The sequence below is a fragment of the Columba livia genome, chromosome 1 (genome assembly GCF_036013475.1).
Source record: "Columba livia isolate bColLiv1 breed racing homer chromosome 1, bColLiv1.pat.W.v2, whole genome shotgun sequence".
NCBI lineage: Eukaryota > Metazoa > Chordata > Aves > Columbiformes > Columbidae > Columba > Columba livia.
Genome location: NC_088602.1, coordinates 29429962 through 29445645, shown reverse-complemented (window position 1 = coordinate 29445645; position 15684 = coordinate 29429962). Strand labels below are relative to the sequence as shown.

At 47.6% G+C, this 15684-nt stretch overlaps 1 protein-coding gene across 1 annotated transcript in view; it reads left to right on the top strand.

Moving 5' to 3' along the window:
• Positions 1–7614: 7614 nt before the first annotated feature.
• Positions 7615–15684, top strand: part of FOXO1 (forkhead box O1) — a 66509-nt gene continuing 58439 nt past the window's right edge. The window contains exon 1 of the mRNA XM_065052524.1: positions 7615–8478. Coding sequence (XP_064908596.1) covers positions 7879–8478 — 600 coding nt within the window. The 5' untranslated portion in view covers positions 7615–7878. The remainder of the gene's footprint in view (positions 8479–15684) is intronic.

Below are 15684 nucleotides of genomic sequence, written 5' to 3'. Positions count from 1 at the left end.
TTATTTTATTTTAGTTTAGTTTAGTTTAGTTTAGTTTTTTGTTTATTTTTTTGTTTTTGTTGCAAGTTGCTTCATCAGCCAGCAAAGCTGGTAGCCACAGCTGGAGCAAAGAGTGAAAGTGGGTGGCTTTCAGGGAGCCACTGCTGATTTATTTGCAGCTGCAGCAGCATTTCTGTAACATGTGGGTGGATGGATCTGAACAGCCCCACCATTTACCCCTTCGCACTCAATGCTTTTCTCTGCCTTGAGCCCCCTCCTAAAATTTCATCAGAGATCATCTCCTTGGACCAGAAGAGAAGCCACCAACCTGCCATCTGCCATGTACCTTTGCATTACGTATCACGTGGCATGAGCTCATCTCATCTTGGTCGAGGTTCACTATTTGGGGCTTGGCAGATGTAAATGTAAAATTGAAACTACTGGTTGCTCTTCTTATCCGTTTTCAGGCGGGTACATGGTGCGCCTCTGCCTTTAGGCAGAACCTGCTGCTGGGACCGTGCTGGTTTCAGTTTCATCAGTATATTCTCCTCAGAGGCCAGGCTTAAGCAGGGTTTGCGTTTGCAGCACCAGATCTCAAAGCACTTGAACTGTTAACTAACAGGCTTGCAAAAGGCAGACATTTTTTTACGCTTGTTTTACAGAGAGGTAAAAAACCCCACAGAGTTACTGTGTTTCACAAGGAGGAGAGTGTAGCTGCCTGGGGTTGCCATCCTTCTGCTGTGGACATTCACACCATGGCCAGTTTTTGTACACTGCAAACCTTACCTATGGAGCATCCTGCCCAAATATTGCCTTCTGCAATGTGTGAGTCACTAGCAGCATAGGAATATATGCGTATATGTCAAAATAGTGTCTTACTATTATTGTCTAACCATGTTTGCACCTATATACAAATTTAGGGTAAAATGTATATAATGATACCATGCATATGCATTTGTGTAGCATATAGATAATGCACACATTTGTATGCAAATACAGTTGTTTACATATATAAATATATTTTCAAGCATGAATTCAACAATGGAAAAAATATTTGTTTTTAAAAGTAAGCCTTTATTATGCCATAGCCTCTGTGCTTGTTCTAGGTATACATACTTTTTCTCGTTGATGACAGGTAGCTATCAGTTTTCCAGTGAAACAAAGCAAAAGAACATGAAATAGTTGTCAAGCATTGCATTGTACCGCGCCATGAATTTTCCTTCCTACAGGCTGAAGAGAAACCACTGAATTATACCGTAACTGTCAGATGTCCTGTTTTTAGTTTGTTGCTCAAACACAATAAAATTATTTAATATACAAAAGCTATCATGCGAAACCAGTCAGTTTTTCCTCCAGCAATATATCAAGGAAAACAAGAAAAGAGAAACGCACCTGAAAATGTTGAAACATTGGCCGTAGGATGTGGGAGAATATTGTAATAGATCATATTTACGACAAAACAGAAACTCAACACCCTGGAAAACATACACACCACTTGAACTGTGTTTACTTCCAGGCACATTGGCCTTTGCATAGGGGTGGGCCGGGTGATTCAGCTGAATCTGAAACCTGATAAACTCTTGCCTTCTGTTTTTACATCACAGCCAGTGATTGCACATGACACATTAAAACCAGATATGGCTACATAGACACTACCTTTGGTATTTATCGTATTGATCCTGGTAAGGTTCATTTCTCAGGCATACTGTACTTCACTCTTTCACTTACGACTGTGTATATGTGGGTGCAAGAGGATATATGTTTAAACGGGAGGTCTCATGTCTAGACTGTGAGAGAGTCGAGAGATGAATTTGTGTCAGATATTTTCTTCTGTTTACGAAATGTGGCAGCAGGCTGTAGTTCTCAGTAATGCATGCCTCATTTGAGCTCATTCCTGAATATCGTTTTGTTCAAATATTAAGTAAGAGCCACACTTAGTAGGAATTTGAGCTGCAGTAATCGCACCAACCAGCAAAGTCGTATTATTATTTATTTTCTTCAACTGGAAGAACATACCAGCGCTTCTGACATGCACTCTTGCACAAGGAAATTTAAAATTAAATTCTGATTCCTTCAAATAGTGCAACTTAAAAGTGGTTTCTGTGAAACCTTGCCCTCAAATCTTAATTGTTTACATTTTTCCAGATGCTGAGGACATAAAAGGAAATAGTCCAAAAATACATAGTAAATATTTTTAATAGCTTCTTTAGCTTTTTTTTAAATTATTTTTTTTGGTGGCATTTCTTTTAAGCGAGGCTGGTCCAACCTCAGCAGCTACAAGGTCTGCACCAAGATTTTGGGAACCCAGCCCGAGCAGCTCCATCTCCCAGTCTGGAGAGCACAACCCCACCTTCCACCCTCTTGACAGCTCCTTTTCACCCTTCCTTCTGGCAGCAGCACTCACTCAGCCTTCTGACTGCTCCCTGTCACCAAAGCTGTTATGGATAAATTGGGGAAGAAGGAGAGGGTTGGCTGCAAATTGTTGTCCAGTTTGAAAACTTGCTGCCAGTTGCTGGTGGTGGAGGGGAGGATGAGGAGGAGGAAGTGGTCATGGTTGTACTGAGGAGACAGCAGCTGCTGCAAGACACTCAGTCTCAGAAGCCCAGCTCCCAGTGACAAGAGGTCAGGAGGTGAAGGACATGGTGTTTGGCAGTTTGGGCAGCTCTCACATCTCCAACCATGGTTCCCTATCTCCTCTGAAAAGGAGGGGTGGACTGCCTGGAGGCTTTCTGAAGGCTGGAGCTGCGTGATCCTCACTGCGTGAGGATCCGGCAACTCTCCAGTCAAAAATATGTCCAGCAAGGGGGACAGTCAGTGCAGCCAGCATTTATGAAGGTCTCCTGGCCCTAATTTCAGTCATATAGATTCAAATCCATAAGAGCATTTCTGCCTCTACTGGGACCATTCATGATTTTTACCTGTGTGTTGCAGGAGGTAAAGCTGAGACAAGGTAACTTCAAATCCCACACCAGCAAGTACCCAGATAACTATTTGGTGGGACACATTTTTTTAAGCCTAAGGACTGGGACTTGGTAGACCTGGCTTCAAAGTCTCTCTCTGCCCGTGAGTCCTCTGGGAGGTCCTCTGCACATTATGTGAGCTCATGGTGGCCCAATTTTGGCCCTGCAAAGTAGGAATAACAATTTTTCCATCTCTCCGCAGTGCCCAGTTAGCCTGTTAGCCCAACCCCATGTACCATGACCTCTTTCTTACTGTTGAGCTTGGGAGGGTTGCAGGCCTTTAGGGTGTATAGGTGCTGGTGTAAAATAGGTAACAAGAAATAATGTAAAAGTTTATGCCAGGCAAGGTGGGGTGCTCTTTTTTTTTTGCTCGAGCAAGTGGTCCCTTGACATCAGCATCATCGTGCCCATCACTTCTGGCTTGCATTGAGCTGCCAGACACTTCTGTACCCCCAAAAATCCTGGGGATGCAATGACAGGGGAATTGGTGATTATGTGTTTTCCACATGCTATAAAAGGGGATGAGTGGGATTCACTGGCCTGAAGGCAGCTAGCTGAAAACGAGCGTGAAGTACTCAGAGCAAGGCCATGGCCGGAAATCTCCAATGTCTGGGGTGGCAAATCACACGTGGGTGGACCTATTTCCCTCCATTGACCATGGAGGGACCCTAAATGTGACATCCACCTCTCTCTGGGCCAGCTGGCCCTGGACCTGTGTCTGGACACTGCTGTGCAAGGCAGGAGGTGAAGGAGATGGGGTGGGAACATAAGTACCACCAAATTGTGGTGAGGGATTAGCAGATCCTTAAATTCCCTTTGTGGTTTGTGTGGTTGATGGGGTGAGATGTTCACTCCCAGGAGGTAACTCACAGCAGTGAAGTTAAGCTCCTGCTCTGAAATGGGCTGCAGACGTGCTGCCTTTCTCCAGCAGCTGCATAAGAAGCCTCAGACTGGTCAGGAGAGCTTCGGGCACCTTGAACTCACTTAGCTGGGCAGTGCGAATGCATTGTCCACCCAAGGCATGTCCAAACCCTGCTGTATGGGGAGGCCCTCGGACCTACCAGATGTGATGGAGGTGCCACGCCACCTCTCTGATACCCAGGCTCCTCGGAAACGCGGACTAAAGACCAAAGTCAGTCCGTTCCGAGAGATGTGGGAGGAAGGTGGAGGTGCTGAACTCACCCGTTCTTCCTCAGAAAATAAGCTTTCTCCCAGCTCTTATGCACACTGGTATTTCTTCATTACCTTTTGTTTGTTAAAATGTTTGTACTCTGTCACCAGGCACATACATGTAGAAAAAGCTGTACATAGAGTACGAGTGCTTTCAACTTCATGTAATCTGCTGGATTTGATCAAAACCTCAGAGTAGTAAAGAGACAGTACAGATCTTTTATTTTGGCTGCCTCAAACCCAAAATATGAATAGAAGGCTGTGCTTTATTGCAGTGATGATAAAAGGCGATCTTCCGGTCTTTAATTTGAAAAAATACAAGCTGATGCTAAGGATGATAGGAGATATTGTGTTCTAGAGGAGTGGAAAACGGGAGCAGGAGTAGGAGTAGAGAAATGAAAAGGTGGAGTGTAGGAGGAGGACTGTGGGAGTAGAAAATGAATTGCGGTGCATCCATCAGCATTTCAGCATTGTGGGAGATGAGATAAACTTAACGCTGTCATTTGTGGATGCAGTAAAATTTCTTGTACTGAGCCATCGCTGCACTGAGCTGTTTTAGGAGGCAGAAACACCCCTTCAGCAGCTGAATGGGTGGTTTTGTTTGTGGCAGTATGTCCTAAGGATGGTCACTGATGTGGGGGTGCACTGCAAGAGCGGTGCAGTTGAGGTTACAGCACGCAGCTTATGTGGCCCTCATATTCTATATGGCATGTGTGTCACTTTATTGCTTTGACTCTAAAATTGGTTGAGATGAAAGGATTCAATCCCCAAACAGTTGATGGAGAGAAGAAATCTTATGAGGAAAGCAGAGGATCACGTACACAGGGACCGGGGCCTTACAGAAGGATTCACTCACCCAGGCGGTTCCCCGAAGCTGGAGCAGACTGCCTGGATTACTCAGCCCAGGAAAGTGCAGAGCATCATCTCATCAGCCTTCAGCCTTCCTGCAGCCCTCGGCAGACCTGGGCCCAGCGATAGCACGCAATAGTCAAAATCCCCGCAGCAGAGCTAAGCACCACCTGTTGCGTTGTGAGTCATGGGGCCCCGCTTGCTGAGCAAATGCAGCATTTTGAAGGCTCTGGCTTTTTCACTCTGTACCTCCATGTTGCTCACCCCTCACTGCAAACTGCTCTATGTATTCACTGCAGAGGTTTGAGCTGCAAGAACATCAGTGGCATGGGGCACAAAGCAAGCAGAGCCATACCAAGAATGTGAGGTGAGCAATGGTAACACCATGTAGGGCCAAGAAAGGGCAATACAACCCTTATCCTGCAAAACAAGCTGGCAATGAACTACAAACACACCAGAGCTTCCTAAAATCTCCCAACAGTAGCTTTCTTCCCAGTTTTCACAGTTGGCGTGTGACAAAGGAAAGCTATCTTTTTTTAACATTTGCGTATACCAATAGAGGTCAGGGAATAACATCTCTACTTTTGACAAAATGTAAAAGCAAGGAGTGCAAGATTTAACAAAAAATCCTTAGAAGAAAGCCTGGGTAATAAATCCATTTCCATTAGCAGGATAGGTGCCAGTCTGCCTCTTTTTCTTTTTTATTCAGACGCCAAGGAAAGAGAAAGAAAATGTTTCAGTGTTCTTGGGCACTTCTTTTGTTTTGGCTCCCATTTAAGCATGTTCATTCGCCACGCAGCCCTGGCTGCTTCTCACCATTATATAATCTCTGCTTCTCCAAGGCAGGGTGCTCTCCCTTACTGCAGGGCAACTACTGTAGCTGAGTTGTGTAACGCTGCCGGATAAAACCGTTCCAAGCTGAAACGTGGCATGCAAGTTATTAGGTTGAACTGGGACTATTTTTTTTTTAACTGAAAAAAAGCACTTTTGTAAAACGCGTGGGCTAAACGATATAGATTTGTGGGCTGAATCATTTGCAGGATTTGGAAAACACAGAAATGACTTCAAGGCAAAGCAAGTCTGAAATTTGACAAGCAGCCAACCTATAATAAGGTATAACACCTTTGGCATTCAGGAAAATAAACATGACAAAACCAATGCTTTAAAATTTGATAAGTTACTATGCACTTATGCATATGTTGCACTAGCTATGCAGTTAGGTGTCATCACATATCTTTAAAAGTATTTTCATAATAGACAGTATGCGTATGTAGATGTATGATCTGTCGGTAAATTATATGCTGTGGGCCTAAATCCAGTCTTGTACTCTCCTTCATTATTGTTACTCATTTTCAGAAAATATCTTCATAGGAACAACAAGCCACATTTAAATACCATTAACGCTCTCTGCCTTGATGCAGAGAGTGAGGGAAGAGTAACGGGTTTGCCATCTCAATGGTGACAGTTACCCTGCTCCAGTGGTTCTTTGACAGACAACATCAAATGGCATGCCTGGTTGTGAATTTTGTGACTTACTAACCCATGTCTGAAGTACGTTTTTTAAAAGCACTCCTATTGAAAATGAAATAGGTTTTCTAAAAAGTAGGGTTTGACAGTTTGAGCAAGGTGTTGAGTTGTGGCTCATCCCCGGGATAGTTTCCGTAGCTTAAGCAAATGTATTCCTTTTAATTTTAAACAGAATAATGCTTCTGTGTTGCCTTGACCATATATCTATGCATGTTTATGAGCTCCGGAGGCAGAGGTGGCATGTCCTGTAACTGCTGCCTCTTTGGAAGAGAGGACTACAAGCCTTAGTAAACTGTGTGGTTTTGGGGTTTGCCGGGAAATTATCTGTTTGATAGTTGACTCGAAATTATCCTGTGCTCCCGTGCCTGCCCACGGCATAAAACTCCAGCTCACAGTATGAAAACACGCTCAGTCGAGGGGGAGGTTTATCACTTCGGGAGGCGCAGACATTTTCTGGCGAGGAGCCGGTCAGGGAGGGAAGGAGAGAGGGAGGCAGGGCAGCTGTCCCAGCCCCCGGTCCCGTCCCCCGGCGCGGGAGCTGTCCGGACTCCCACCGGGCGGGCGGAAGGGCGGCAGCAGCGCTCCGCACGGAGCCACCGCCGCTGGGCTGCTGCTGGGAGCGGGGAGCCGCCCGGACCCCCGTGCAACCCCAGCCGCGCCGCTGCAGCCGCGGGATGTCTCCGGGCCCCCGTCGGTCCCCAGGAGCGACGATCACCGCGGCCGTCGGTGCGAGCGGCAGTACCCTGCCGGCAGCAACCAAGGCAGAAACACTTGCGGGGGCACTTTCCGTGGCGATCCTCCGCAGCTCGCCGTGCGAGCAGAGTTGTTATTTCTTTCGCAGCCCGCGGCCGAAGGGCACTCCCTCCCCGGCGGGGCAAGTGAGCTCCGGCACCACCCGCGCAGCCCCTCGTCGGCGCCGAGCCCGGGGCTGCGGGGGGGTACTGCGGGCTGCCCGCCGCTTCTCACCCACCTCCGCCGCCGGAAAACAAAAACCACCCAGTAACAGCACGGGGGGACCGGCACCCTCCTGCCAAACCGGCCCCGCGGCGGGAGGCGGGCGGGCGGAGCGGCGCTGCCATTGGCGCGGTGCTGGCCGTCCCTCCCCCCCGGGAGGAGAAGGAGGAGGAAGGCTGGAGGCGGGCCCGCGTGGGGCGGTCGCTCCAGTCGGTGCGCGCCGGGCGGCCGTGTCGCTGCTGTTGCTGCTGCCGCCGAGGTTAGGGAGCCGGGAACCGGAGAGGGGCTGGGCGGCTGGGCCGGAGCCGCGAGGCGAGTTGGCGGCCGCGCCGTCGGGGTTGCGCCCGTCCGCGCTCGGAGCCTGCATGGGGCGGCGGCGCTGAGTCCAGCCGCCCCGCTGCTGCAGCCGCTGCCGCCGCGCTCCCGCCCCGGCCCCACCATGGCCGAGGCACCGCAGCTGGTGGACATCGACCCCGACTTCGAGCCGCTGCCGCGGCCCCGCTCCTGCACCTGGCCCCTGCCGCGGCCGGAGTTCAATCCCTCCAGCTCGGCCACCTCCAGCCCGGCGCCGTCGTGCGGCGGGCAGCCCGACGGGGCGGCCGGGGCCGCGGCCGGGGCTGCCGCCTCGGGAGGGCTCAGCGCCGACTTCATCAGCAACCTCAGCCTGCTAGAGGAGAGCGAGGACTTCGCGCCGCTGCCCCCCGCCGCCGTTCCCCCGGAGGCGACCGCTTGCCGGTGTGGGGACTTCTCGGCGCCCGAGGCAGGCTGCCGCCTCCACCCGCCGGGGCCGCCGCCGGTGCCGCCAGTGCCGCCTCCCGTGGCGGGTCTGTCGCCGGGCCCCGTGGCCGGGCAGCCCCGCAAAAGCAGCTCATCGCGCCGTAACGCCTGGGGCAACCTGTCCTACGCGGACCTCATCACCAAGGCCATCGAGAGCTCCCCCGAGAAGCGGCTCACCCTCTCCCAGATCTATGAGTGGATGGTCAAGAGTGTCCCCTACTTCAAGGATAAAGGCGACAGCAACAGCTCGGCTGGCTGGAAGGTGAGGGGCGGGCGGCGGGCGATTCCCCGTCGGAAGGGGGTCCCGGGAAGCTCCGTCGCGGAGCTGCGGGCGCCGTGTTCGGCGCTGCACACGCTGCCGCCCGGGCAGGGAGCTGCGGCGCTGCGAACGGCGGGTCACGCCGCCCTCGCCTGGGCTTCTCGCTACCCGCCGCGGAGTTTGCAGCGCTCCGGTTCAATGTCTCTTTCTTACCCTTAAAATTTTACTTTTTACTTTTTTTTTTTTTTTTTTTTCCCTTAGCTTTCCTAAGGGAGAAATCCGAAGGCGAAAAAGCATTTTCGCTCTCTCCCCGCGGGGCGCAGGAGGGGCTGGGGCCGCCCCCCCCGCTTGCCTCTCTCCGCCTCCCCCCCACTCCCCGCCCTGCCCCGCCGAAAGCAAAAGTTCACGCCGTGTCACGGCGCCGTCCGCGGGCAAACCTGGCGAGTGCGCCGCCGCCTCCGGCTGCACCGGGGCGACCGGCCAGGGCTGGGGTTCAACACCCGTGTCGTGGGGGTGGCCGTCGGGCGCTGCGGAGGCACTGCCGCGTCCCCTGGGGCTGCCCGGCCCGGTGCGGGGGGGGGGTGCCGTGCCGCCAGCCGTGCCGGCGCGGCAGCGTTTGCCGTCGGGCGGCTAGGAGGGGACAGAAGCAAACAGGGATGGGGAAAGAGCGGAGGCAGGACAAGGGTTGCAAAAATACCGTGTGTTTAATGAGTAAGCGGCCGTATTTGTCTTGATGGCTCTGTTAAACTTGGTTGAGGGAGAGTTTTTTCTCCTGTTAAATAGTGGGACAGAGTTTCCTCCTGCAGTGCGGTCTCTGTAGCCGTAGCAGTAACCTGTTGGTGACAGGGATTTGTGCTCAGCCTTGCACAGGCTGGAACTGAGCGGCCAGTGATGCTCAAAGCCAGGCTGTAGGGCCAGGGACCAGAGCACTGCCCTGACCCCGGTTCCCCACCCCCCACTCACCAGGTCCCGGGGGGACCGCAGGCACCTCGGGTGGCCCTGAGCCTGGCATCACTTCGCTTGGGGCTGTGTGGCCACGCTAGCCCTCGTGACAGTGGCTGCGCTGGGACTGTCGTCCCCTCCAGCTGTGGGTGACGCTTAACGCTGCTGTGAACAAATCCTCTTCCTCTGAGACCTCCCTTGAGAAAGTGTCACCCACCTGTGCCCCTGCGTGCAGCAGAGGCAGAGCACATAGTTTTGTGGCACTGTTGCGTGACAGTGTTGTCAGAATAAGCTTTAGCTATCTATGTAAAGGCAGAGCCTCCTCCGCCCTGCGAGGGATTAAATGATGCCAGTAAATGTGCGAAGTGCACGCACCTAGCATGGTATCAGTGCATCCTGGTATGTTCCCGACTTAGGTCCAGGCAGGGCCAACCAACTGCAGTGCTGTAGCAGAACTGTTTGTCTTCCAGTTTTACTTCACTTTATAGCATCTGTAATATTTCCCTTTAAAAAAAAAAATTCGACTCTCATTCTCTGTTTATGTATTTTTAATTGCATAGCTAGGAAGGTTGTCACATCAGAGTTTTGTAAATATATATATATATATATATTTTATTTAGAGGCAAGCAGCATCCTGCTAAGGAAATGTGGATTAATCTTAAACTCATTTTTAGCTGAAGGCTTTTAAGGCTTTTAAAAGTAATTCGCTAGTTTCTGTTGATGTGATTGACTAAAAAATGACTGATAGTGGACAACTTTTACATAAGATACCTTGTCACTTGAAAATACATTTTTTTTTTTCTTTCTTTCCCCTCCTCTCTCCCCAGTTGTAATTTAGTCTCCTGGATAAATGCAAAATACATCAAGAGCCTTTTCAGAATAAGTAGAAGAGAACTAAAAACTAAACAAACCAAAATAAAATCGAAGAACTCCCAGATTCAAGCGTGCAAATAAGAAACTGCTAGCTGTGTAACCTATTGTTTCCTATTTTACTGCTGCTCTTCCTGTGGTGTTTCAGTAAATAAGAAGTCTTACATTCCTCTTTCTGATAGATTGAGCCCTTCCTATGCCTTCCATACCTTCGCTATGACAGGGACAGCAGTATGTTTTTTGGCTGTGGTACCCTCTGGTGGGGTGCAGTACTTACCCTGCCACTGCTGGCAAGTAAATACACATGTACTCTGTTACCCTGATTAAATAGTTACTGTGTTCTGCATTGGACACATGTTGCCCTAATCCCTTCCTTTGGCTCAGCCCCTGCCAGGCTGCTCAGAAAGTTACGCGCTTGCAGGTTTTACCACTTTAGCCAGGTACCTGCAACGTTGCTTTAACACATTTTCAAGTTTAGTTGCTGGCAGCCACTGGGCGTTAATGCTATAGCTGATTTGGCTGAGACATGCAGCCCGTTTGCCTCGTTTATCACCATTTATCCACAGCTCAACCTGAGTAAGGATTATTTTTATTTTTTGGCTTGAGTGCTCTTGGTTTGCTTGTGTTCGGGGGGCCGGGGACCCGCAGTAGGTGTGGGCGCAGGGCTGGGAGCGAAGCCCGAGTCATGCGGGGGCCCAGCAGAGGAGGAGCATCGCTCCGGCTGTGGGCACAGATGAGCACGGATGAGCGGCAGACTTTTCTGCTGACAGAGGGAGCGCGGGTTCGCCCTAGAGCCTGACACTGACTTAGGGCCTGCAGTACGTTTTGTGCGGGTGTTTCACAGTCTGAGAAAGAGAGGATGGGTTTTCGCCCTCCCCTCCTCCTTAAATAAAGCTTGAGGACAGTTCATCTTGTTGGAGTTTGCATATTTTAAGTGCAATAGGGCAGCTTTCAAATTATACGCAACAACGAAATGCAAAAGAAATCAAAATGAATGCGCATTTTCTGCACAGGGGCAAGGCTGTGTTTCTCACCTGAAGATGAGGGCTCTGTTACCTGTGAATATGTACTGCCCTGATTTAATATCTGATGCTGAACTGCCCTTTCATTTTATACTGAATAAAGAAGTTCAACGGTGTCAGCGTTATCTGTTGGGAGCTCAAAGTAGCATGGCAGTTCTTCCAAATAAAAACATTCAAATAAAAAAGGCTTTAAAAATAAGAACAGAAGCTGAAGGCAGTAACATAAAATTATTAATAGTAACTTATTAAAGTAGGTAAAATCATTCTTAGTTGTACATACAAAATATTTTATTCCAGGCTTTCTTAACACAAACTCTACTTTATAAACACACCACCTCCCCCTTAAACTCTAGGGAATCAAAGTCTACATGACCCCCTGTGTGGTGGCTACCTTGAATGAAACACTTGAGATGTGCTTTGCCAAACCTGCTGTATTACTGATTGTGAACAAGTGTCAATAGCCACCAGCATTGCTCAGAGAAAGCTGACTCAAGAACAAGATCTGTTTCAGAGATAACAAAGAAATTGTTGCGAAAGTTGCATGGAAAACTTTTCTCCCAGTAGTAAGGTGAAAGCAGTGTTTTCCCTCACCTGTGCTAGTGGGAGACAGGACCTAAGAGAGTCTTCCATGAGCTTCATTCAGCTGTACATAATTCTTCCTCTACTCAAATCTGATAGCTTTCTGGCTAATTATCATATATAAAATATGAAATGTTTTTGGGGCGTGCATATTTCATGATGTTTTTGCTTTATGGCTGGATTGTTGAGATTTATCATAAAGGAGCTATCTCAGCTAAGTTTCCTTGAATGGTCTTGTCCTCTGAGCATGCTTTTGAAAATTGGTTCAAATCAAACCCTGTAATTTTTCCTAAACACAAAACTCAGTGTTTTGGTGGCACCCATCTCAAGGTAGGTGTGTTGTTTATTTTTCACAGTTGCAGGTATTAAGGTTGCATGCGTATTTACACCTCCTTGACTTCTAGTCCCAAGGAAACTTAATCACCTGAATGTATTTGTTGCTGTTGGTGAAGGAATGAGAATAAATGATGTCTAGCTGCAGAATGATAAATGGATGTAAGCCTGAAAGCTTAAGGACAAAACAGGTGTGAGACATGAGACAGATGCTTTGGGTCGCCTTACCAGAGGAATACTCTGTGGCTGTGGCTCTATTCTATAGTGAATTGCTCTCCATGTAAAATAAATTCTGAGTTGCGGTGTATTTGATTCAAAAGCCACACATGGTATGAAGTGTTTGAAAGACTCTGGGAAATCAAGAATGATCTTCACAGTCGTTGTTCAAGCCTTTTGATACTAGATCGGTGAACAATTTAAATTGCGGAAAAATATATGTATATATATATATTTAAAGTGAAATGAGTTTTTTATTACATATTTCTTTTTCTATGTGGAAATGCCACTGTCACTGAAGATTGCCTTGAAGAATTGTTGTATATTCCCTCAATGCTGGTTACATACCTGTAGGCATTTACCTCTGTCCCTTTAGATGCTTCCTTAAGTGATTTGTGGGCTCCCTAGCATCACGCATTGTATTATACATACATACAGTGTACACACATGCATATGTAAATGTTTGGTTTTCTGTTTCTGGATTCTGCCAAGGTAAATGGGATTACAGTCATACCTCTTTAGATATGGTACTAGTAATAGCCTCAACAGCTGGAACTGCAGTTGCATCTGCTTTGCCGCGATACCTGATCTCGACAGAGGCACAATTGGAGGAACAGCCAGACAAGTTCCAGCCTCTGCCCACCCCATTCCAAGTTTTGCTGTTTAGTGGCTTGCATGCATGCTCACTGCCACTAAAAAGTCCTTCGTAACAGCCTTCGTTTGTGAGTCACCAGCTTGCATTTTGCTTAGTAAGTGAGAAGCTTCAGGTATGAAAGTTCAGCTTAATCTCCGCAGGTGCAAGGTGCTGTCCTCGCCTGTGCCCCAGTAACTCGTGGTGAAGTTGTATCGCAATGCTGGTCCTTAACCATTTGTTCCTTTTAAACTTAACTCCATTTCTCTTTTTATCTTTGCCCTTTTTACCTCAGCCCTTGCTTGAAGAAAAAAAGCCCGTTCTGACCTCAAACCTGTGTGTTGCTGTTTTTGGGGTGGCGCATGAGCTTCTCTTGCCTCATCCCGCAGCGGGGCAGGTGGGTCATGGCCGGGAGGGACCGAGGTGCTTCTCAGCAGCTGGGATGCTTAAGATGTGCCTGCTGCCAGCATCCTGTGCTGTCTGGTGCGATGTGTTCCAGTGTTCATGGGTGGTTTGAGCTTCCCATCAGTGCCTTGAATGATGTGTTGCAAATACTCTTCATTTTCTCTGCCTACTTTATATTTGCTGTGATATATGTTCAGTTACTTGTATGATTATAGGTAAGATTAAATACCAAACCAAAATGCCTGAGTGGCTTCATGTACTGACATAATTAACTAAATTTTCCTGAAGAAGAACTTCAATACAGAAATGAGGTAGCTGATCTCTTTGCCACCATATTCCTTACGATATGCTCAGCTACTTCCTTAGTATAATTATTTTCATATCACTTACACAAGTTGTCAATGAAGTTGGTGATTTAGGGAACTGGGACTTTTGCTGCCTGGGATGGAAAGGAGAAGCAGTATGGTACAAGGGGCTAATGATGTTTAAGTAAGGTATGCGAGATGTGTTTTTTTGGTTGGTTGGTTGGTTTTTTGTCTCCTCTTTTTTTTTTTTTTTTTAATACAACAATCAACATTAAAAAGGCAATTTTTTTATGGTTTAGGTTCTTATAAGTCTCCGGAAATGATATACTCTTGAGATGTCTGTTCAGAGTTTTTTTTCAGTTTCCAAAGCACAAAATATACCTAAATATATGCTCCTCTGTTTACACAACTGGTGAATATTTTGTGAAATTAGTGCTTGGCTTTTGGAACAAAAATGCTGGTACATATTGCAGCTGCAGATTTGTGAAATGCGTAGGACTGCGGCCACAGAAATTCAACTTTCAGCCCCTTGTGTTTTTAAAGAAATTGAGTATATGAAACAAGTATTTCTAATGGGAATGGTTTTATAACCTGGAGTAATGAATACTGGAGTAATATATACTGAAGTAATATGTCCTGGGGGTCCTGGTGGACAGCAGGATGACCATGAGCCAGCACTGTGCCCCTGTGGCCAGGAAGGCCAATGGCATCCTGGGGTGTATTAGAAGGGGGGTGGTCAGTAGGTCGAGAGAGGTTCTCCTTCCCCTCTACTCTGCCCTGGTGAGACCACACCTGGAATATTGTGTCCAGTTCTGGGCCCCTCAGTTCAAGAGGGACAGGGAACTGCTGGAAAGAGTCCAGCGCAGAGCCACAAAGATTATTAAGGGAGTGGAGCATCTCCCTTATGAGGAAAGGCTGAGGGAGCTGGGTTCTCTTTAGCTTGGAGAAGAGGAGACTGAGAGGTGATCTTATTAATGTTTATAAATATATAAAAGGTGAGTGTCATGAGGATGGAGCCAGGCTCTTCTTGGTGACAACTAATGACAGGACAAGGGGTAATGGGTGCAAACTGGAACACAGGAGGTTCCACTTAAATATGAGAAGAAACTTCTTCACCGTGAGGGTAACAGAACACTGGAACAGGCTGCCCAGGGAGGTTGTGGAATCTCCTACTCTGGAGACATTCAAAACCCACCTGGACACCTTCCTGTGTAACCTCATCTGGGTGTTCCTGCTCCAGCAGGGGGATTGGACTAGATGATCTTTTGAGGTCCCTTCCAGTCCCTAACATTCTGTGATTCTGTGATTCTGTGAAAACACCTGGTAAATAGTTCATTTTCTTCTTTAAAAATATGTAAAAGATGGATTTATTGACTTTATTTTCAACTTATATGAAGAAGGAACTTCAAATTCAGTGATGCAGCTAGTTATAGTTAAGCATGTTATAATACATACTAATATTTTCTTGAGTTTTGTAGCATTTTGTTTGTAAGTCTGGGGTGCCAAAGTGAGTTGTAAATATTGGGGAAACACTGCTCTTTTTGATGATAGGCTGCACTTCAGAAATAGATGAAGTGCTCTGGGAAGAGTCACATTTTGAAGAACAGCATCTCTGCTGCTCCATAGAGAGCTTCAGCATGAATTAAATTGATCTGTGAGGACAAGTGTTATTTGCATCTAAGCATTATTTCTAAATAATAAAACTTACTATGTGTGTTCATTAAACAAAGCTGCTTGATTCCTGTACTGTAGTTTGTGATATGATCTTTAAGTTGTCTGTGCAGCAGCTGTACCATGAGGTTTCTTGGTAGATCTGCACTCCTAATGGAAGAGATGGAAGAATAAAAAGAGTGAAGTCAACCACTTTTACTGGATTGATGGTTATCTGCTAAGAACTTCTTTAGGC